Below are 24,093 nucleotides of genomic sequence, written 5' to 3' on the forward strand. Positions count from 1 at the left end.
TAAAATTGTCAAATTGCAAACAACTGCTGACAGTCGGTTTGTTTCCCTCCGTAAATTATTAATTCAACTTGTCAACTTATTTATTAATCAACAAAATGTTTAGTTGTAAAGGTGTGTGTGAGAGAGACTTAGGCTGTGCACACACACACACACACACACACACACACACACACACACACACTGTACACAAAGGACCTCTCTCTCTCTCTAATTGGATTGAGACATCAGGAGGTGTCAATCAAACGTCTTTACAAACCGACAATCTCTTCAAAAAGCCATTATGTACACCAACGGACCCTGGGGGCCTGCGCGCACACACACACACACACACACACACACACACACACACACACACACACACACACACACACACACACGCACACACACACACACACACACACTCGGTGAGAAAGAAAAAGAAGGTAATAATTAGTTGTTGGTGGTTTGATGGGTGCTCCTGACACCTCGAGGCCACAAGAAAATGTTCTCACAGCTCTCAGCACTGTGTGTGTGTGTGTGTGTGTGTGTGTGTGTGTGTGTGTGTGTGTGTGTGTGTGTGTGTCACACCCTGTCCAGTCCAGTCTCACTACCCAGAAGCCTCCTGTGACCTCCAGTCAACAGAGAGAATAACGGTTGGTTTCCTGCTCTGCCGGGGAATTGAACCCGTAACCCTGAACGGCTGCTGCTCAGTGCGTGTGTGTGTGTGTGTGTGTGTGTGTGTGTGTGTGTGTGTGTGTGTGTGTAAAGTCACTCTGGGTTGACAGATGTAGAAATCATTAAACGATCAGCAGCAGGAGACAGTTTTTAACGTGTGTTTTGGGACGTTTCTGTTCAGCTGGAAGTGTTTCAGTGTCTGAAGGCTTCGAGCTGAAAAACTCAAAGAAAGAAGCTCATTTATTTTCTCTTCTGATCTCAGGTCACTTTATTGTTATCTTAATTGCAGCAGTGGTTCAATGTTACTAGCTTTATTTACTCAAGTACAGATTCACAGCATCTTTATGCGTCTAAATGAAAATACTGTACTTGATCCTCCGCTACGTTTACGTCCCAGTCAGCAGAATAAACCACATTTCTGGCAACAAATGCATCAAATATAAAATCTCTGTGACGGGAATGTAAATCAGCAGAATATCACGTTGATCTTGGATTACTTTGATCCAACTCTGATGTGTGAATTGTTGATTTTCTTGCTAGTCTTCAGATTTGTTAATAACTTCTTAATTTACTCAAGTACACGTAATAAATTGAGGTACTCCAGCTATCATTTTTTATTTTTTAGTGTTTTCTTTTCATGCAACTTTTACTCAACAACATCTCAGAGACAGACATTGTTCTTTATACTCTTCTTTATTAGTCTGACAGCTTTGGTTACTTCCCTTCCAGTCCAGTGAAAACTATATATTCGCAAATTTAGTCATTTTTAAAGGTCCAATTTCTAAGAATGGCTGACGAGTCGGGAATGAGACTCAAAAATCTACTTTCTTGTAAACTTCTTGAGATAAACTGGAGGTTTTAATGTTCCTTTATTTGTTGAGAAAACAGTTAAAGTTGCAGATCAATGAGTTTATCAGACAGGAGCTGACGACAGTGATCACAGAGGCAGCTGTTAATGAACCACTGATGTTCAAGTCGATGGCATTTCTGAGTAACTCAACTTCTCCTGAAAATAACAACATGTGACACCGTTTTCACAGCTAAGTGTTGGACAGTAAAGGGTGTCTGTGTGTGTCCGCTGAATGTAACTGACCTAACATGCGGCGTCTTTCCTGTTCAGTCATGCAGACAGTCTGATAGTGAGACGCTAACATCTGATCCAGAGTCAGCCCGGTCCTCCTCCTTACAGCCGCGAGCAAACACTTAGCGTGTTGAAACTAAACATGCCGTCTTAAATCAGACGTCGCCGCTGCTGGAACATGTGACACAAACTGCAGCAGCTGCAGACGTGTTTCCTAACAGGCTGTCAGACGGCATCTGCTCACTGACGCTGAACCGGAGTCGAGCAAGGCAGCCGGGGACGAGGGTTCAACTCCCCCTGAGGATCAATCTGAGAATGGGACCATTGAGTGAAATTTGTCACCCGTATGTCTTGACGTTTGCGTTGCACCAAAGTCAAGGTGATCTTTATATTCCTGAGGGGCAGCAGCAGTGCAATCAATGTACACGAAGAAAACAAGGATTTACAAAACATTATTCAACTTCCAGGTAGCAGCCTTCCCTGTGACTCCGACCTTCAGAGAGCTGATTTTCCAAACAATATCTACAAATCTATTCCTGTTTTATGGGTTAGGGTTAGAGATCCAAACCATCATGGCAGCAGCCAATAGCAGGAAGGTACGATACGCCCGCTGACCGCCAAGTCGCCGATGCCGACTCTATCCAGACTGGCAACTTCCAGTGAACATGAACGTGGACGTAACGCAGCCTCGGTGGTTTTCTCTTCTGGTTTGGGTCCTGGAATCGCAGGGCTGAGTCAGCGAATAGGGCCACTCATCGAGCTAACCAGCTAACGACAGCTAACGTTACGTTTAGTGGCAGTTAGCACTTACTTTAGCAACAAAGCTATTGGTACCTATCAACCAGAAAGCTCCGTAAATCACTCAGTACTGTGACTGGCCTCTGTCGTTGTTGGTCTGGAGGTGTATCAGTACGTTTGTTAGCAGTTAGCAATAAGTAAAGCTTCCTGTCCAGAGCTGCTCCTGGGAAACTATAAAACAAGACCCAGCTTCACCCAAATCAGTGAAGAAAGTCATAAAGTTGTGTTTTTGTACAGTAATTGGTGAGAAACACACTCCTCTGGCGACGTTCTTCTTTTTAAACATGGCAGTGTCATAAAATAAAGAAAGAAACAACATTTTTAATGATTTTCCAGGAAGTTACAAACTCTGAAATACCTACAAAACAGGTGTTTTGCTTCTAGTGGGCCTGATACTGGTGTATGGGTGAGATATGGAGCGAGACGTACGTGGAGAGCGCGCCGGTGTCGTGTCGAAGTCTGTTCCCTCACTGATACGTGTTTCCTTTCACCACCGGGACTTTCTACGAGGTCAGTGTCTTTTGCTTTGGGTTGTAGCCGGGCTGCTAGCGGTAGCCATGTTGCTAACGCTAGGTTTGTAAGTTTAAAAAATAACTCACTGTTGATTCTGATTTCACGCTGAGCGCGCACACACCAGCCTGCTGCCACAAATGTGGATTCATCCGCCGCTGGAAATAGTCCCCGACAATAAGGACAATCTCCTCTTGTTTTCAGTTCGAGGGAACGACTGAGCTGTTTGGGGAGCAGTATGTGGGGATATTTCCATCTATGCTGACTGGTGTGTTAATATGTCATCCTGTGTATGTGTGTGATGCCTGTATGACGTGTGTGTGTGTGCGTGTTTGTGTGTTTTCGGGCCACCTGCTGTGTGTATGCCTGTTCAGCTGCTCTCCCACTGAGTCTGCAGCCAAATAATACTTCATTAAAATACCAATAAATACTCCAAAAAATCACTCAAACACCCACGGAGAAAGGAACTTAATTAAAATACCAATAAGCAATTAACTTAATTTCATCACCCAATAAATAACCAACTTCATCAAAATACCAGGCAGGAGCCAACTTCATTCAAAAACACCCAATCAAACGCTGTCAAAGGAGTGTGTGTTGGTGCAGTTTGTGTTTGTGCAACATCATACTGAATGTGTGTGTGTGTGTGTGTGCGTGTGTTTTCAGATGACGTTATGTGTGTGTGTGTGTGTGATTTACATGGTAATAACCCGGGCTGCGCTCTGGAAGTTTCTCTCCACCGAAAAGATAAGATCCGTTTTATTCTTCCTGCGTTCATCCATCGTTCAGCTCACAGCTGGACTTTTGTCTCTCTCCATCGCCTCCTCTCGGCTCTTCCTCTCTCCCTCTCTCTCTCTCTGTGTGTCTCTCTCTCGACCACTCTTGGCGTCTCTCTCACATGCTAATCCGAGCCCGGCGATTGGCTGGTTTTGGGGAAATAATAAAAAAAACACAAAAGGTCGAATCTATAGACGAAAAGGGGAACGGGAGAGACTGAAGGGTCTGAATGATGAAGACCTTATATGTTTATGTGCATATTCATATGAAAGGCTGTATGAGTTATTAAGAGATGTGGCGCCCTGTGAGGTTTTATCCACTTATAAACAAATAAAAAGAGATATTATCACTTTACGTGTTTCATGTGAGGCCACCTGAGTCCAGTTTTCGCTCTCTTTTTGCTCTGTTTTTGGTCTCCACCTCCTGGGTTCGAGTTATAATCTGTGCTTTGTGGGTAGGACTCTCTAAAACAACTGACCCTACGTCTCACTAACGTTACGACGGAGATGGACGAACAGGATAACAGCTGAACGGGTGTCTTCTGAGAGAGAGCCCGTCAATTCAGAGGCGGCATTAAATGCATCTCAATATGCAATATTTTTACACAAAGAAAGAAATATCTCAATGTACAACATTTGCCGAATGAACAGCTGACGGCTGAAACAGATAAGAATTTGTTGTAAACATCGTTCTCAAAGATTATAAAGTTTCTCTTAAAGCAACAAGTCTCAAAATGTTGCGTTTTTTAAGGGAGTCTAGTGACTCCAAGATTAGTCCAACCAACATTAGTTACAGTTCACTGGATCTTAAGAGTTCCCGTTTTCCATCAAACGGTGAAATCAGTTGAAACAGTGAGTTCAAACAGCTGAGACGCTTTAAACACCAGAAACAGGCTTTTACAGCGACGAGGCGACAAAGGAAAGCAACATCTTAATGTTTTGTATTTAGTGCCTTCTTTCTTATTTAATAACAGGAAGGCACCAATTATTTAAACTTTGCTGTAAACGTTTCACAAACTCTAAGTTTCTCCTCGTGATACAACAAGTTTTAAAATCCCTCGATTTGTTAAGGGAGTCTGGGATACTGCAGTTACCAGCACCTCAGTCCTCTGATAAACGGTTTGTCCACTTATTTTTCCCCGTAAAAACATCGTCTGGTTGCAGCTTCACAGCTTCAGATTTGCTGCTTTTCTTTTGAATCATTTGAATGTATTTTTACTAATGTTGATGTGGTCTGGACTGAACAAACATCGTGAAGGTGTAAAGATCTGACTTCTTCCTCCACAACTGGAAAAAAAAAATGAGTGCAGGAGAAAAGACGGGAAGTGGAGAATGATGGAGGGAAGCGAGGAAAAAGACTAACAGAGCGGGAGGATGGAGGAGAGGAAATCATAAAGGAGAGACAGAAAGACTGATCCAGCTGCAAACTGCTGGGAAACACACACACACACACACACACACACACACACGCACGCACACACACACACACACACACACACACACACACACACACACACACACACACAGAGTCTCTGGTTTGATCCCCAGTGTCAGAGGAACATTGAAAGTGTGAGGAAATAACAAGGGACCGAGTCATTTAATTTGACTTCATAGAGACAGAGTGTGTGTGTGTGTGTGTGTGTGTGTGTGTGTTGTGTGTGTGCGTAGGTGTGTTTCCATCTCGACAGCGAGCTCCGGTGGGTCACAGCTCGCCGACACCGGCCGATAATCAAGTCCCCACACTTTTTACATGAGAGAGAAGGACGGAGGTGGCGGAAGATAATGAAGCTCGGCCGTCTGCTGTGTTTGCTCTGCAGGCCGACAGGTGAGTGCACACTCTGAGAGCAGCAGGTGACTGCAGGTACAAACTCGACCTGCACATCCAGCTGCACACCAGATTACACAGCAGCAATGTAATTGCACGTGTTTGTCCTGAACACATATATGATATAATCACAGTTTAATTAACTTGAATCACAGCTGTAGATCTACAATCGTAGCATGTGAGGAAGTTATTTCACCCAGAAGCTTCAGCTGCCGGTCAGATACACAAGCTGTGTGATGTTTTAGCTGCTTTAGGAGCTTTTCAAACTACCAGTAGACGTGTTTCCATGAATCATTTTGAAGAATATCGCATTAGAACTTTATGGAAACGACAAAATTCGCAAAAATGTTTGTACGCTCACTTGAGGTGGTTTTTATCTTTTGTGAATCAGAGTTAAAGCGCAAAATGTTTGATGGAATAAACTCTGAAGTAGTGAACATTCAGCTCACACGACTGATCAGCTGTTTCCTGTCTGCGTTACATTCATTGCATTTCTTCGTCGTCTCCAGACAGCATGCAACACGACCGATAGTAGCTGACATGCAAGAACAATCGCAGCTTGCCCTGTGGAAAGTAATCCCTGAAGACTCTCTCTCCATCTTGTCTCCTGGTTTGTTCACCTCTAGCCTGTGTTTACTTCCGTAGCCACGTAGCCAACGCTGCGTCATCCTCTGACCAAATTACGCTTTACATGGAGTGATGGAGGAGGGGATAATAATCAATAATCGTGGCAGACACCCAGAGCTGTACGATAACCCGTCTACTCGGACTGAGACGGGACAAAAAATTGAGCAGGTCTTTAATGAATTTATTTACAGAGACCAACATTTCCTCCATGAGCGAGCACCTGGCGACAGCGCCGAGAAAAAAACTGCCTTTAACAGGCAGAAACCTCGAGCAGAACCAAACTCAATGGCGGGCGACCATCTGCCTCGAGGCTGGGCTGAGGAAAGTGAGCGAGGAAGTCGGACTACCTGGTAAGTCACGGCAGCGACTTTCTTGACCTGGAAAATTATCTTTTAAGTTGACAAACATCGTACGTGTGATTCACGGCACAAGATCACAAATGATTCGTCCGTCTCCAAAATATTTACAGTTTAATGCGAAAATCAGGAGACAGTTTAGTTCAATAATGCAAAATATTTGAACAATATTTGATCAAATTAAATTCTGTTACTTAAATAAACGAATGTACTCGATATATTTTATTTTCTTGTGTGTTTTCTATAATCGCTGCTATACGTTGAGCTCAAACTTCTCCTGCCTGATGTTTTCTTATTATTGCGGGCTCTTTTATTTCTTCCCTCCAGTCGTGCTTCGCTCGGTCCTCCTGCAGCGGACCCTCTGCGGTGCGCCTGAACCCTCATTTGTCAGAGTGTGGCGGGTCTCAGTGGGGCTCCAGAACCTGTCGCTGTGTGACAGATAGACTGACAGATCCATCTATGTGAGAATGTAGAATAATACAACCTGTATGGACGGAGTCATCACACACGCTCCATAGGAAACAGGACTATGTGACGGCAGGAATGTAGATAAGGAGGTTATGTGCGAGGACCAATTTATTCTTCTTGGCAGGGTGGGAAGACCTCTGAGACAGCACAAGTCTCAATAATGAAATCCTCTCGATGTGTATTTGGATCCGGAGCCACTCGGGTCCAGAGAGGTAAAATCTGTGGGCTGCCAGGTAATGATCCACCCCGTCAGTCAATGTGAGGAAACAAACCCCGAGCACACACCTGGACGTGTCGTTCAGGAAGTAGGTGTTGTTGCATGAAACAAACGTGGCGGTGGTCGTGTTGTGCGTTCGTTTTCATCAGATCTCATCCGTCGTGAGTCTTTTCTCTGTAGGAAGCAGAAACAGATCGGCTGCTGTGACACAACAGTGACTCCTTCGCTGAGAGGACGAGGCGAAGGAGCAAAGGATGATGGGAGAAGATCAAACAGCAGAGTGAGTCATTGTGGTTAAAGAAGTGAACACACAGACGTGTTTCACACTCCAGATAACAGACACATCAGCTGTTTTCTGTTGATTCAACCTCGACGAGGTTTTATTTCCAAAACGAACCACAGTCACACTCACACATGACGTGACGCGTCTCGTAATCCTGCTTTTATAAAAGTGCTGATGCTCGTCTGAGTCACCTTTAATTATCTCTGTGCCCACAGCGGCAGCAGCAGCGGCAGCAGCAGCGGCGGCAGCAGCAGCGAGGGCTCGTCTGACTTTGTGCCCTCAGTTCGACCTCTCAGGCTCTCCTCAGGCTGTCCTTCCTCCTGAGGTCGTCACATGACGTCTGAGTCACTTTCCAGCTGCGTGCTGGGTCAGGACCTCATCACAACGCTTTATAACAGCATCTATATGATTATAAACAGACTGCTGGGACATGTTTAGATTTACAGGTGGAAACATGATGAACATCATGCAGATCTCCACGTTGTGACGTGTTCGTCACGCCTCTGTTGACTCCACGCTGTATGAACTGACGCTCTGGAGCGGCTCTATGCCGGCGCTGCTCGGTTGCGGTCTAGTGCTGCTCTTTCTCCTGAGGACGACTCTGTCATCGATGCACCTCCAATATTTGTGTCCCTCCACTGTTCTCCTCTGTACACACAAACATATTGTTAAAAACGTGTCTGTGTGTGTGTCTGTGTGTGTGTCTGTGTGTGTGTGTGCGTTCAGCAGCCTCCTGTGTGTCTGTTCTCTGTTTGTGTGTTTACGTCTTCCTCTGTTTTTGTTTGTCTGTGTGTGTGTGTGCTGTTTGTTTTGTGTCTTCTTCCTCTGGTTTGTCCTTTAACGTGTCTTTCTGTTGTGTCACTGTGTGTCAGTGTGTGTGTGTTTGTGTGTTTGTGTGTGTGCGTGTTTGTGTGTGTGCAGAGACACCGGGTGACATTTTCCATTCCAGGTGTGACATCTCGATTCCCTGACAGCCTCTTCTTCTCCGACACGCACTAAACAACCGCTCTGATTTTACCTGCCTCCCTCCAACACACACACACACACACACACACAAACACACACTTTGCCGACCACCTCTGTCTCAGCTCTGCCGCTCGACAAGCTAATTTAGCCAATTACACACAGGTGTGATGCTAATTTCCCCGAGCTGGCAGCCAGCTCCTGGAGGAGGTAAAAATAACGAAATTACACCCATCTGTCCCCCTGCCGGCAGCCGGGTTCTCCCACTGGGTGTCGACTCCACAAAACACACACACACGGGGAAAAACACACACTCTGCTGGCTTTGATAATAGAGAGGAAGACAATGGACAGTGTGTGTGTGTGTGTGTGTGTGTGTGTGTAGGAATCCAGGCACAGTTGCTTTTTCTCCTCTTTGTTTGAAGCTTTCAATGGATTTCCAGCGATACGCAGCAATTTCCTGCAAGAAAAGAAAAAACAGACTTTTGGTGCGGAGGGATAATTATGTGACGCAGTTTTCGAAGGCGACAGGGTTGATGTGTCATTGTTAGACTATGTGTGTGTGTGTTTGTTTGTGTGTGTGTGTGTGTGTGTGTGTGAGGAGGGTTTTCAGAGCTCAAACACTAAACAGACCGTGGTCAGATCAGACTGAGGCCTTCAGACAGTGTTTCCGTCTGCAGGGGTGCTGAAGAGGCACAGAGATCACAACAACAAGTTTAGTCGTCACAATAAAAGCCACCGCGTGGAGGAAATGCTGGTTAGCATTAGCAGCAGCTACAGGATCTCTGAGGCCCTGTACACATGTAACGGCGTTTCAGGTCACTGGACCCTGATCTGCAGAACAAATGTTAGCGACGCACATTTCTGCTGTTAAAACTGAACGTTTCTTTATGCTGCAGCTTTACATTGTAGTCAAGCATTTTAACAGGAGAGTGAATCTGTTCTACAGGCAGTGTGTCTTGTGCACCGTTGTGTTTCTGGACACTCGAAAACCTTTTAAATCCAACCTGACGTAGACAATGTGTCAGACCTCACACACACACACACGTTTTCATCCCCATGAATCAGAAAAACCTTCACTTCCACATGGAGGTCAGAGGTCAACGTGCAGATCAACATCTGGAAAACTCACATCCAACCTTAAACCGTCTGCTCTGTATTCCTTGTATTATTTCCTGCTTCAGGCCTCCAAATGAACCTCAGCTGCCCTGACCTCTGAGAGGTCGGGCCTCTGGGATTTCTGATCTGTTGGCGCCACCTGTTGGTGCTTTGTTGTAACAGCAGCAGTGTGAGGTGATGGAGAAGTGCTGCAGGAGCTGCAGGTGCTGACAGAGAGAGCAGAATTGTTGCTGTTGATTTAAGGTTTACTAAATATTAACAGTTATTTTGTGGTTATAAAGCAGTCAGTGACGAGATGTTTCATAAATTAGTTCATGTGTTTGCCAAACATCCACGTCTCAGGAGAACAAGAGGGTTAACATGGGACAGTTTTACATTGTTTGTATTCAGTGTAGCGAGAGAGAAATATTGAGGATGTTGTTGCAAGAAATCCATCAAAAAGTACAAAACTATAGATTTTTGCTGTGTGAGATCCACAGATTTTATTTTATTTTTAACATCTTTCTTCTATATCGATATTTAAAGATTATGTGTATTGTACTTTAATTTATCGGAGGCCTATACATATATTTTATTTTACTGTCAACGTCTTTATTTTGTATATTTAAGAAAATAATGTCTTTTATTTCTATATGATAAAAATGATAATTAAGATTATCAGTCCAGTGTGGTTATACCTATTGTGGATAGTATAGAATTGATTATTTGTATTTGACTTAACTTTACTTCTTTTTACTTTACTTTATTTTACTTGACTTGACTTTATTTCTTTTTACTTTACTTTGCTTTATTTTATTTTATTTCACTTTATTTTATTTTGCTTAGCTATATTTAAATTATTTGAATATATAGATTAATAATTATTTATTTTACTTAACTTTTTATTTTATTTTATGTTATTTTATTTTATTGTATTTTACTGTATATAGTATAGTACAGTATAGTATAGTATAGTATAGTTTATAGTATAGTATAGTATAGTATAGTATAGTATAGTTTATAGTATAGTATAGTATAGTATAGTTTATAGTACTATACTGTATATTGCATATGTTGGCGTGGTTCACTTTCCAACCAGTAGGTGGCGGTGTTTCTCTCTGTTTCCCCACTTCCTGTTAAACTAAAGAAGAAGAAGTAGTTGCAGTAGAAGTAGTAGAAGAAGAAACAGCACTTCTTCGTGTGCTGTCGCTAACTCGCTAGCTGCTCGTGTTGTTGTACTACAGACGGTGAAAATGAACAAACTGAATAAACCGGAGGAGTTTGACTCGTATGAGATCGAGGAGCCGAGCGACGAGGAGCGAGCCGAGAGCAGGTAGCGACCGAGTGAAGCAGTTAGCTTAAAGAGCTGTGGAGCGTTAGCACCATGAGGCTAACGTGCGGCTAACTAGCCGAATGCTAACATGTAAACAAACCGGAGCCGGGTGAAGACAGGAACTGTTTCTACACGGATTAACGTGTTTTAATGTTGTAACTGATGAGTGTTAGTGCCTCATTTTACCGCTAACGTTTTCTTTACTGGAAACCAGATAAAAAGAATATTAAATGTTTTTACAAACAGGACTTTTACATTATATACTGTAGCGTAAATAACATCCAGGAGGAGACACAATCAACCACTGTGGACAGAAACCCACAAAGACTGCGCATTCATGTAACTGAGCAGCAGGTAGCGATGGTTTTAGTGTTATGTTGCTAGACATGAAACTAGGATTCTTAATTTGTGATATATATTTTGTTGTGGTTTTAACTGATTGAACAGTTTTTTTTATCAGCTTTTCAAATTTTTAAACAGTTTTGGTGTCATGGTTGAAACTAGCAATCATTTCCCATATTTCTTAATGTTTTCTCTCGCAGTCAGTTCATCGTTGGGTCATTAAAATGTTGAAAAATCTGGACTTGTTGCCTGATAGCAGATTGATAATGTCATTATTATTATTTTAAGTTTGAAAGCATTAAATAAATAAAAACAGAGACATAGATATAATTAAAAGAAGCACGTAAAGATGAAGTATTAGACATTCAGAGGCATTAGAGGTCATTTTAAAAACAGCCTATGAGACACCACTGCTATTGAATGAAAGTGAGACACAGTGAAACAAAGCTAACATGGCCTCTGTGGTCTCTCTCTGGGTTTCAGCTCGGAGGATGAGCTCGAAGTGCTGCTGAATGGGACTCCGGAGCAGAAGAAGAAGCTGATCAGAGAGTATCTGACGGGGGAGAGCGAGTCATCCAGTGGGGATGAGTTTGAGAAGGAGATGGAGGCGGAGCTCAGCTCCACCATCAAGACCATGGAGGGAACCTGGGGGCCATCGACAGCAGGTAAATCTGAGCTGAATATTTGTGTCTCTCTCTGAGACCTCATTATGACAGCATTCCTGATGTTTGGGGATTTATTTTCCAGCAGAAACCTCAGGCAGCGGCGGTGGAGGAGGAGGCGGTGGCGGCGGCAGCGGCGGTCCTGGGCTTCCTAACTCCCGGATGTATGATGAAGTGTACTTTGACTCTGACTCAGACGGGGAGGACACGCCGAGTAAGCATGAATGTGTTTACTGTCACATAAACATGTCAACATCATGGATGGAGCTGTAGATACAGTAAGATGCATCATTTACATAAATTCAAACTTGATTCGTTTTGCTCTGCTTTCTCTGCAGGCAGCTCCACTGGCCGGAGGCGGAAACAGCGGACCATACCGACCAATGACGAGCTCCTGTACGACCCCGATGAGGACGACAGGGACCAGGCCTGGGTGGATGCCAGGAGGAGACAGTAAGACACTCGGAGGAAGTCACTGTGATTCAAGGATAAACATGATCAACACGGTCAAAACTCTGGTTTTTCTCTCGTCTTCCTGTGCAGGTACGCCTGCAGGAGACGACCAGCTGCATCATCTCGGTCGCAGCCTCGTCAGGCTCAGGGTTTACCGAGCAGCGACGCCGTCCTCAACTGTCCCGCCTGCATGACGACGCTCTGTCTGGATTGTCAGAGGTGAGACGTCAGTCAGGGTTTGTTTGTTCCAAACAGGAGAGAACATGCTTCTTCCTGACGTGTGGAGCCTGATGAGCTCCAACACAGTGAGGGACTTTCAAGTATCATCATCATTCTGTTTCACGTCACTGTTAATAGAGCTGCAACGATTTATCAATTGTCTTCTATTAAATTTAATAAATCGGCAATTACTTTGACAATCGATAAATCAGTTCTGAGGGGAAAAATGTCAAAATTCTCAGATTTTAGCTTCTGTTTCCTGATGTCTTTCCTCCTCTGTGACAGTTAACTGAATATCTTTGGGTTGTAGACAGAACAAGACTTCTGACAACGTCATCTTGAGCTTTGGGAAACACTGAGTGATATTTTTCACCATTTTTCGACTTTTTATAGACCAAACTATTAACTACTAACCAACCGATTAATCCAGTTAAGTGTAAACTGAATATCTCTGTGGTTTGGAAAACAAACAACCTGAAACAAACTGTGACTGTCAGAGATGATTTCTGCAGATACAGTTGTGTAAAAACTCATCTGTTCATCTCTTTGTTAAAACTGGCTTGTTTAAAGTGCTTCTCAGTTGATATCATCGCCTTTATTTCCTGACAATGTCTTCGTTGTGTCCACTCAGGCATGACAAGTACCGGACGCAGTATCGAGCCATGTTCGTCATGAACTGCACGGTGAAGAGAGACGAGGTGTTACGATACAAAACGGAGCAGGAGAGAAAACAGAGGAGCAGGAAGAGGAGGAAGGGACAGAAGACAGACACAACACTGCAGGACGAGAGACCCGACCCGGCGCCGGCGGGGATGGACGCTGATGAGGTTTACAACCCGGTTCAGTGCTCCGAGTGCTCCACTGAGGTGGCCGTGTTCGATAAAGACGAGGTGTACCACTTCTTCAACATCCTGGCCAGCCACTGCTGAGACGGACGAGAAGACAGTTTTTTATTTCACAGGTTTGTCTCTGATTCTTCACCTCACAGCGGCGCCCGGCGTCTTCAGGTGTAAGAAGAAGAAGGAGCGGGCTGACAGCTTTTACATCATCCTGGCTGAGAGGGAACCAGCCGTGGTCGCTCAGAGCACATCGATCAATCCCACAGTTGGTCATTTAACTCGCCTGATGAGGAGAAAGCTTCTGGACGGTGGTGGAACATCAGCAGCACGACAGCCAACTGTTTAAAAAACTTGAATTTGACACTGAAAGTCTGCTTGTTGCGTCAGTGCTGAGTGGACTGAGTGCACAAGAGCCTGGATTTTTGTATTTGAGAAGAAAGCTGGATAACGATAACACCTTTTTATTTTTATTTTTACCTCAACACATGACATACTCACATGATTGAAAAGGCTTCCTGTTAACACTTTCCCTTTAATCAACTATAAAGCATTTATAATCAGAATATAAACATTGATTAAACAGTTTATAAAATGCTATAATGTGTTTCTCAACGACTATAACTCCTCCTGTGGACGCCTGTAAGTGGAGGCTGCTGCATAAACAGATGACGACATAGTAAAACACAGTTGTGTAGATTGCCGCAGGAATCAGAGGAGGAAAAGTAAGTTAGCATCTCGCTCCGAAGTCAATGTGGTTTTTAGATGCCTGAGTTAAGATCTGTGGTCAACACACCTTTAGAGATTTTCAAGAATTTATCTGCGACATTAAATACGTCTGAATTACAGAGACTACTCGACAGGCTTTCTGTCGAGGAAACCAGGACGATAAAAACATGTCGTCCCTGCTGCACTCTATTAATGTGAAATATGTCCTCTTCATAGGAGACGTTATACTTGTTGAGAAATAATGTACATTAATAAACACTTTAAAATGTCCTTACATCTGCTTACAGCTACAGTTTATGTCCTGCTTATAAATGCTAAATAGAGGGTTAAAGTAAAATGTTACTTGCTAGCTAACATTTTTGTTTAATCGTGAGCAGTATTTGTACTGAGAGCGACGTCATACATTTGTAAATAAACTTGTCCGTGCTTTCTCTTGAACACATGATGTTTCATTGACTCAACACTGACGTATCTGCCAACATATTTACTGATAAAACTGCGAGAAGTTAACATCTGTCATTTTTTTGGTTTAGCTCGAATACGTTGTAGGTAAAGTGACCTCAAAATGTCCACCACCAGAACTTACAGGACCAATCCGATCGAAGCCCTCTGTCTGCTTTAGTTGGACACAGTTGAATGTAATCATTGATGGAATAAGTCAAAGTACTGTGCTGAAGTACAGTTTTGAGGTACTTGTTTCCATTTTCTGCTACGTTATACTTCCACTTGACTACAATTTAGAGGCAAATATTGCACTTTTTACTCCACTACATTTATTTGATAACTTTAGCTACTTGCTACTTTACAGATTAAATAATTTTTTTTAATCTGCAATCAGATTTTTCAAATGCAATATCAGATTTAATCATCATCCAGGCGGGAAATCGGTCGACCCATACTATACAGTATGTATTAGTTACTTTTATTTGTACTTTTGATACTTAAGTACATTAAACATAACATACTTTAAAACATTAACTCAAGTACTTTTCATACAAGTGACTTTCACTTTCACCAAAGTAATGCTTTAATACGATGTCTTTACTTTTACTCAAGTATGACTTTCGGGCACTTTTTACAGCACTGAATGTAATGTAGTGTAACTTATGAAAGACTGTGCAGACTGTAGTTTTTGTTTGGTTTGTAGAAGCTCCTTGAGCTTTATTTTATAACAGCAAATATAGTTTAATGTTAAAATTTCTTAAAACAGCTTGTCACTGCAGTTTTTGACCAAACATTTCTTAAACAGGGTAAGGTTTTGAATTTTATTTTTATGGTCTTACCTGTAATTTTTATTTTTTTTAAAATCTTTTTTAATATATTGTATATATTTATCTTTTGACATTGGTATGAAGAAGAAACATATTTGGGAATGTGCTGATTAACAACAAAATTAAAGAGACACAAATAAAACAAACAAAGCCATTTAATTATACTATTAAAACTAGGCAGGTAAATTGAAATAATAAAGTAAAGTAAAATTATAAATTAAGTATAAATTAAATATATATAAGCTCTTTTATTTTGAAAACCAGGATGTTGGAACTCCCTGCGCTGCGTCAGATCCGCGGGGGCTGTGATTGGCTGAAAATGAGCACCTTATGCCTATACGTCATACGTCGCCCTACCACGACTCACGCAAACGGGGAAAGAAAAACAGTGAGGAAGGAAACTAAGTTGGCGTCTGTAAAGTTGAAACATGGCCCTGGGTGACTGTTGGAAGCAGTTATCCTGGTTTTACTACCAGTATCTCCTGGTGACGGCGCTGTACATGCTGGAGCCCTGGGAGAGGACGGTGTTCAGTATCCTTTCATGTGTCAAATAACCTCCGGCGGCTGGACCAGCGAGCTAACATGCTAACGTAGGCTAGCACGCCAGCCGAGCTCTCGCCCGGACAGACACGGCTAACTTTTATATTAATAAGCGTATTTAATTTGTGTTGTGAATGTCGGTTAAGGCATTTTACTAAATGTATAGGGCCTTGGGGAAATTTCGGCATATAGATAATGTACAGGAAGGTTGTTGTTCTCGTTGATATTGACAGGAATAAGAAGTGTTCGCCAGTCGATAACGTGCCTGAGGACAACTGTCACACAACCTCAGTACAACTGAATTATGTTTTAGGCTTTTAACTGTGAGCCGAATGAAGACACTGCTCTTATACTTTTAGAAAAAGTCTAACATTATGTTCTACACTAGGAGTCCATCTACGAGAATGTGAATGATTGTCAAATTAACACATTTTTAAAGGGAGTTTTGGGCGACTGGCTCTAAACCTCTTGCTAGGCGCTAACGCGACACTTAATCGATGTTTAAGTGCCGAGTTAAAGACTTCACCAGTGGATTACGATCTTGCCCTACTCTCGTCCCTTTGCTAATAACATTAAGTAAAAACCGATTAAAATGTAGAAACTTGAACGGAGTTTGGCGTGTGGTCGCCTTCTCGTAATGGGACGGGCGGCGTCCAGGCTGCAGCTGTTTAAAGGAGCCTCAGATCCACAGTCTGGTGACTTACTCATGCTAGTTAATACTGTTTGTTACATCACATGTTTCTAGTTTAATTAGTATTTTAAGCTGACATCAAAGTGAATCTTTAAATTGGAAAGTCTGGTTCATTAAGCTGACGGAAGGATTGTGGGTTAATAATTAAAGTGCATCGTGTTAATGGTGTTGTTGCTGTACTTTGACCTGCAGCAGTGCAGTCAGAGTCAGGATCACATTGTGTACATGATGTATCGTCTTCCTGCAGCTGGTGTCACCCTCAGCTCGTCTTCCCTCGGGCTGAGGTGTGTTTGTGTGCTCCTCAGGGATCATGCTGGTGATAATGCTGATTAAAGTTTTTAATAAGAGCTGACATAAGCTTGATTTACGCCTGACATGAGGGTTATTTGCCTGATAATAAAAAACGCTTAAAAAAAAGGATCCACTGATGGCAAAAATAAGGGTGGGAGGTTAGATGTCTGACAGGCGGAAAACTTGAGCGCTTGGACGGACGGAAAACTCATCAATTAAATTTGGTTATTGATGACTCTGCCTGTTACTTTGCTCCTTAATTGATTAAAGTTTGGGTCTAAAACGTGTCAGAAAACATAAACCTATGAGAAAATTATCCGAGAATAACAATATTACATTTTCTGTAATGTGAGCGAAGCAAATCCTCATATTGGATGATTTAGAAACCATTAAGTGTTTCACATTTTTGCTTGAAAAACGTCTGAAGCAATAAATGATTAAACAAAATATTTGCCCAATAAAGGAGACGAACTGATTGCTAATTTCCTTTTAAAAGACTGACCTTATTTCATGCCAGGGCTAGCTGGTTAGCATGCTAACTCTAATAGATACCTGTAGACACAGATGTCTTTGACAGAACACCGTATTGTGTTGATAATATTGACTCATTTTTTAAGCGTTTAAAACTAAAATAACAACAAATTGCACCTTTTCATAAATAAGTCAAAAATAAAAATGAATGACACAAAAATAATCTTTTTTCTGTAAATAAAATCCAAGTAAAAATGAAATGCTCCAACTGACTGTGATCTTTGTATCGGCCAAGCCTAATGTAGAGCAATGAAACCTGACATTTGACTTGTGATTATGTCCTCATGTCTCCTGCCAGCTTGTATATAAATCAGTAACCAGGCAGTGGTGGATGTAGCAGTAACAGTGTCTTCAGCGCTCTGCAGATGTCAGTAAATCTCTTCTTTCAGTTGTTCGTCCTTAACGTCTCCTCTTCAGACTCCCTCCTCATCTCCGTGGCCGGCATGGCCGTTTACACCGGCTACGTCTTCATGCCGCAGCACATCATGGCCATCCTGCACTACTTCGAGGTTGTCCAATGACACCAAGGCCAAGCCCATCCACCCACAGGTCCCGTCTGTCTCTGGCTTCCTGTCCGTCCGTCCATCCACCTGCCTGCCGGCCCGTCTGTCTGCCGTCTCCTGGGCTGGAGGTCGAGATTGTTTCCAGCCAGGCAGGACTTCTTCTTCCCTCCTCCTTTTCCAAAGCTGGCTCATATCAAAGGTCAAAACTCTGAACGTCGTGCTGGAGGTCTGTGGGACGATGTTGCTCTCTGGGACTGTTTCCCCTTCACTCGAATATTTGGGATTGTGAACATGGTGGAGGCGACGCCTTAGAAGAGGGTGCGCTTGTGCGATTTGTTTTTATGTCCTTAATGTAAATTATCTGGATGTCTGGTTGTGTGGAGTGATTGGTTGCTTTTATTTTTATTCCATTAAGACCTCAAACTATTGTTGTCTTAAGAGTTTTATGCAGGATCTGATGGACGAAATACGTTCACTACATTTATGAGCCAAATAAGATTATTAGAACAGGATGTGATGCGGTCATTTTCAACCTTCACTGTCTTTTATCAGCACTCTGTAGTGAGACACGTAGACCTTCTACAACATCAGTAATGTCAGGGGGAGGCACATGAGAAGCTTCTACGAGATGTGGACCATTTCCTGTAAAAACAGAGTTGCTTTCTCTAAATACTAATAACACTCCGAGCACAAGAGCAGCTTGATAAGCTGTTACCAGAGCTTTCAGTGACATCCACCAGCCTTCATCAGAGAATGGAAAGTGTAGGATAAATCTGAGGGGTCGTGAGATGAGTAACGAGATAGGTACGGGGGGAAAAACATATTTCTGCGTCAGAAATAGTGTTTATTTTTCTTACGTTTGTGAAATGATGGAAGTAAGTAATCTTCAGGGACTCTGGAAGCTGGAAAGTAGAGTAGAACATATTAAATTGACCCCAACCAAAACTTTTTTTCATATATTTGTATTTATATTTTCTTCCTGTCAAAACTCAGAATGCTGCTCGTTTAAATCGGTGTCTGTTTTTATTGAATTCTGCCACCAGAGTCCTCCATGTTGGAGCTAAAGGTGACACTTTGGAGTGTTAAAATCTTATTAATGATGCGTTCTGTCTTAAAATTCAGACTACAGAGAGAATAAAGGCTGAGAAATCAACATAAAGGACACGTTTCCTTCACATTTAAACACTCGGTATTGAGAGTACCAAATGAATCACTCTTGTTACCTGTGTACTTGTGGCTGCAGCTTCTCGTCTACCTGCACCGCTCTGTAGACGTTAATGCTGAAAGCTGCTGGATACAGTGACGCTTTAAATTCATACATCTCATTACAGAGAAGTCTTAAAACAGGCATCAGTGTGAAGGATAATGATGGTAAACAGGTTGAAAATGACACAATTGTCCTTTTTAATTCCCATTCTGCTTTTTAAAAGGCACAGCAGTCAACATTAATGGTTTCCTCTTTGCACAGAAATGATAAATGTCTTTGTTTTCATGTGATCATGTTTCATGATATGTGCTCCAGATGCTACTGGTATCCCTTTAGAAAGTTGTGATTATTTTTCTTGCAAAACTGTATTTTTCTCAATTTCGTGTATATAATCTTGTATACATATTTGTAAAGTTTTCTAGTCGGATATGTTGGCGTATAGAATAAAATACTTGTGTTTTTTGTGAGCTACTGATGTTAAATACTGCTCTATAACTGAAATCATTAAAGGGATATTTCACTAAGCTGCAGCAGATTGTTTGTCCCACCTGGATTTACTCCGTCCTGTTGATGCTTACTGGGCAGCTGAACTTAACATTAGGGCTGACATGATGTCAGATATTTCACTACACGATCACACAATCAAATCCATCTTTAACTTTGTGTTTACTGTGTTTCGTCTCTTTTTTGTTGAATAAATTATCATCATTATACGAGTGTGGGAGGTGGAGAGAGTCTGTAAGATAACTTATAAAGAAGTGTACAAAAGATGCACAAGGCTGAACATCCTCACTGGATTATACAGACAATATATCAGTATTTCATTTTTAAATATCACGGTTATCGTGAATATCGTGATATTACAACACCCATACTTCACATCCTCACCTCCGCTTCTTTTTCTACCTGTTCACCAGACGACAGGTGAAAATGTCTTATACAGATTTGACTTTTGCACCCGTTATTCTGCTTTTTGTCTCAACATGTAGAAGCTTCGCCTCATATGTGGTGATGATCTCTCCCTTTTGTCTGTATGTACGTTGTGTTATTAATCCCTCCACAGTCTGCACCATTTCAGTGACGTAAACTGAAAGCTGAGTGCCGTGAAGTTTGAGAGTGACGGTGTCGTGGGGGGCTGGGAAACTTTAGAGCGACACTGATGGCCCATTGAGTGCAAACACAAAAGGTTCACTAATGAATTGTTTGGGCTCAGTTAGAGATTAGTTCCTTCCTCACAGGCCCATCGTGAAGAATCAAAGATCTAATCTGCCCAAACTCACATAATAATCAGGCTCAGGTGGTGAAAGTACCAGACTTCCTTTGAAAAAATAGAGTTTTATGAGTTGTTGAGTTTGTGAAACACTTTCTACATCAAATTCTTCATCATTCGTTCCTTCTTGTGAATTCGCCAATGTAATACACTAAGTCACACTATTTTTTTGTGTAAATGATATATATTAGTTTAAAACTTCAGGAATCTTTGTGGAAATTATTTGACCATCGTTGCAAAATGACAACGTCACTTTTAGCTATCCTAAAAAAGAGTGTGGTTTTTAAAAACACCACATTAACATAGTAAGTGAGTCCTATTGTTTATCCTCGCAGTGCTCCTGGACAGTGAACGTGTTTACAGGTCCGGCCATCGGGCTGTGAACTCGTTGCTCTTTTGTTCAGGTTCAGGAATGTGGGGAATGCATTTACTCCTTTTAGTATGATAAGTAGAGACCGTAACAGGCTGATCAGACAGTATTGTGTGATTTAATGTGAGTGTAGAAAGGGTGACTCTTAATTTGCTTTAAATTATTAAGTGTTTCTCTGCATTTTGACTGGATCAATAACTCAAATTCTGACAGCAGAAGAAGAAAAGTGACAAATATGGCCAATTTTGACTTAAATTTATTAAACTTACTAACACTTTATAATAACCATTAATAAATGGTAAATTTATAGTTTATTAGATTTACTTAAGTAATTTCACTGTTAAGAAACAAAGAAATGGGTCTTAAATCAATCGTAAATGTTAAAAACATAATTTTTCAACTCTCTAACAGCCGTCCAAATAATGTTTATAAATGAACTACACACTATTTATTAACCATTTATAAAGTATTATGAACAACAACTGCAATTTTCCAATAAACGACTGCTGATTAATAGCTCACAGAGCGTTTCATTGCTTGTTAACTGAAAAAACTATTAACTAACGTTTAATTAACTATGAACTTGCATTTTTTTATCATATATAATTGTTTATTTTAATGATATGACAGATATTATAAAGTGTTACTGTCAAGATATCAATGACTCTGACAAAAAAGAGCTAAGTTAGCATGCTAACCAGTTAGCCCTGCGCCAGCAGTGTAAACACTCCCCTGCACCGCTAGCTGCACAGCTAACTGAGCTAACTAGCTAAGGGCAGCTACAGTTAGCACTTATTCTGGACATACGCTGCCTCCAATTTATTTTGAGTATAACAAATGTCATATATTCATAAAAAATAACAACTTTAATCATGAAACTATCAGGTCAGCGTGTGGAGTTACAAATCTCTGGTTTCATCCGCCATTTTGGATCAACCCCCCCTCTCGGTGATGTCCCGCCTCTCGGCCTTCCTAGTCGCTCCCTATTGGCCCGTGAAAGACTTCAATTCCAAACCAAGAGCTCTGATTGGACGTCGGATTGGTTTTATATTCCGCAGGTGAGCGATGCGCAGTAGTGTTTTGGCAGCATTTCAACAGCTGACTTCAGCTGACTCAAGTTTTTTTTTGTTTTTGTTTTTGTTTTTTACTTCTGAGAAGAACTTTTATTGTTGTTGTTGTCTTTGTCAGGTAAGTTGCTCCACTGTAAACGTTGTAACTTAGCTAATGTTGTATTAAGCTTATTAGCAGTGTATTAACCTGAGAAAAGACGTGTTGTGATGAGTTTAACGCTGTCGACGTATAAACTAGCTCAACTAACATATACTCAATTACTTTGCAGTAACGTTACCCTGTCAAATCCCGTAATTAAGTCACTAAAGTGTATTATTTCTACTATAAATCGTGCCGTTTTACTCCCAGAGGTGTAGTGAGTGAAGTGTTTGTGTTATATTTTACTGTCTGTTCTCGCAGTAGCTCTGTTTTAGCTTTAGCTTTAAGTCGCTGCTCCGTCAGCGCAGTTCTCCACTGCGTCCGTGTCTTACAGAGGTTCCCGCTCACGTAAACTTGCCGATTTAATGAATTTCTGTGATAACTCACTTTTAAATCTAATTTAACTTTGAGGAATTGTTCGTGCTATTTAAGTTAACATTCATGTGCACAGTTCGGCTGAGTGACTGAACCAAATGAACCACCTTTAGTCTCAGTAGGTGTGAAGGAAGAGTATGAAATCAGACCTTTGAAGTGAAAATGTAATGTTGTGGTGAGATTTAGAAATGACACTAGTCTGTTTGTAAATGATATTATGAAACTGTCCATGCTGGAGAGGCCAGGGTTTGTTTATTTATCAGACAATCATAATTTTGATCATTTGTACATGAATAACATTGTTATGATATCATTCAGCCCTTTATATTCTTGTTATCTTCTTGTCTTCTTGTAGAAATGGCTCACAGAGCGGTTGAGTCCTCCTCACCTGCCACCGCCGCCTCACCTCCGTCCTCCTCCTCCAGCCGGCGTCCCTCCACAGCACCACCTCCTCCTCAGCATCCTCGGGGGAGGAAGAGACGGTCCACGGTCCTGTCGAGTGCGTATCCAGTCATCTTCTCTTCAGTCTTCGCTCACATTTAGACTGTTTCCCTGTTCGAGGTTAATGTGAGGCAGAAGTGCAGCCTGTCGTTCTGCAGAGATGTTTGTGTAACAACTGTTTTACTTGTGGCTGCAGGTTTCTCAGAGGATGAAGAGGAGCAGCTGATGGAGGAAGCTGCTGCTGCTGCTTCAGGTGAGTCAGAGTTTCATACGGCTGCAGTCAGTACAGCAGGAGGTCATAGACTTTTATTATCTGTTTTATTACATATATTTATTACACTTTCATATGTACTTATTCTTTTATTGGTCACAGCACCTCGTCCTCCACCTCCACCCGCTCCAGCTCCTCCAGCTCCTCCAGCTCAGGTTGGTGTTGTCGTTTTGAACATTTATCCGCAGGTTGTTGTTTAAAGCAGCAGCTCAGTGACCTGTGTGTTGTTGGTGTGTTACAGCACCTCCTGCCTGAAGCCTGGAGGAGCAGCCTGCCTCCAGAGCAGCACGAGTGGATCAGCCGGGCCCTCTTTGTTCGGGACTGGACGGGGAGGACAGTCTTGTCAGAGCCCCTCCAGCTGTGGTACCACCCGCCCGGTCCCAGGCTGATCTACCACCAGTGTCCACGCTCTCCTGACGACTTCTTCCAGCGCCCCTTTTTCCTCTGGGCTCCGTACCGCATGTGGCAGTACAAGCTCAAGTGTCCGAACTGCCAGAACAAACTGACGGGCTGTGGACTCTACAAGACCGTCCGCAAAGTCCTGGACATGGATGGTTGGTACTACATGGCCACAGAGTACCTAGAGTGCAGGTACTGATTAGTTCAATGCTAATAGATGAAGTTACACAGTGCACATATAAAATACTGCAGGATCGATGTGCACACGTCATCTAAAAGCATTTCCTTCCACAGGATCTGTAAGAAGAAGGTGGCCGGCTGGTCGGAGGGCGTCAGGCAGCAGCTGGACTTCGATCACCAGCAGCTCTTCTCAGCAGTGATGGCATACAGGTAAACATGATGAACTACACAGGCCTCAGTACAGTCGAGCTAAAATTAAAAGTTGATTAATCATTATTTCAGCAGAAAGAGCATTAGTTTTTAACTATTCTGTTA

At 42.2% G+C, this 24,093-nt stretch overlaps 2 protein-coding genes across 3 annotated transcripts; both read left to right on the forward strand.

Moving 5' to 3' along the window:
- The first annotated feature begins 10,835 nt into the window (after positions 1 to 10,835).
- On the forward strand, positions 10,836 to 14,667 carry eapp (e2f-associated phosphoprotein). 2 transcript variants are annotated; one of them, XM_073483605.1, is made up of 6 exons: positions 10,836 to 10,988; positions 11,814 to 11,995; positions 12,078 to 12,206; positions 12,331 to 12,445; positions 12,536 to 12,664; positions 13,296 to 14,667. In XM_073483605.1, exons 1-6 carry the CDS (start codon positions 10,909 to 10,911, stop codon positions 13,591 to 13,593), a joined length of 933 nt encoding a protein of 310 aa, XP_073339706.1. In that variant the 5' UTR covers positions 10,836 to 10,908; the 3' UTR covers positions 13,594 to 14,667. The 2 variants fall into 2 exon arrangements, with proteins under 2 accessions (XP_073339706.1, XP_073339707.1); XM_073483606.1 differs by having other exon boundaries at positions 10,853 to 10,988; positions 12,081 to 12,206; positions 13,296 to 13,681.
- Positions 14,668 to 15,873: 1,206 nt separating this feature from the next.
- On the forward strand, positions 15,874 to 19,787 carry sptssa (serine palmitoyltransferase, small subunit A). Its single transcript, XM_073483454.1, has 2 exons — positions 15,874 to 16,031; positions 17,971 to 19,787. The coding sequence occupies exons 1-2, from the start codon at positions 15,929 to 15,931 to the stop codon at positions 18,072 to 18,074; spliced, it is 207 nt and encodes a 68-aa protein (XP_073339555.1). The 5' UTR covers positions 15,874 to 15,928; the 3' UTR covers positions 18,075 to 19,787.
- Positions 19,788 to 24,093: the final 4,306 nt, after the last annotated feature.

Source organism: Pagrus major, chromosome 16 (assembly GCF_040436345.1).
Source record: "Pagrus major chromosome 16, Pma_NU_1.0".
Lineage (NCBI taxonomy): Eukaryota > Metazoa > Chordata > Actinopteri > Spariformes > Sparidae > Pagrus > Pagrus major.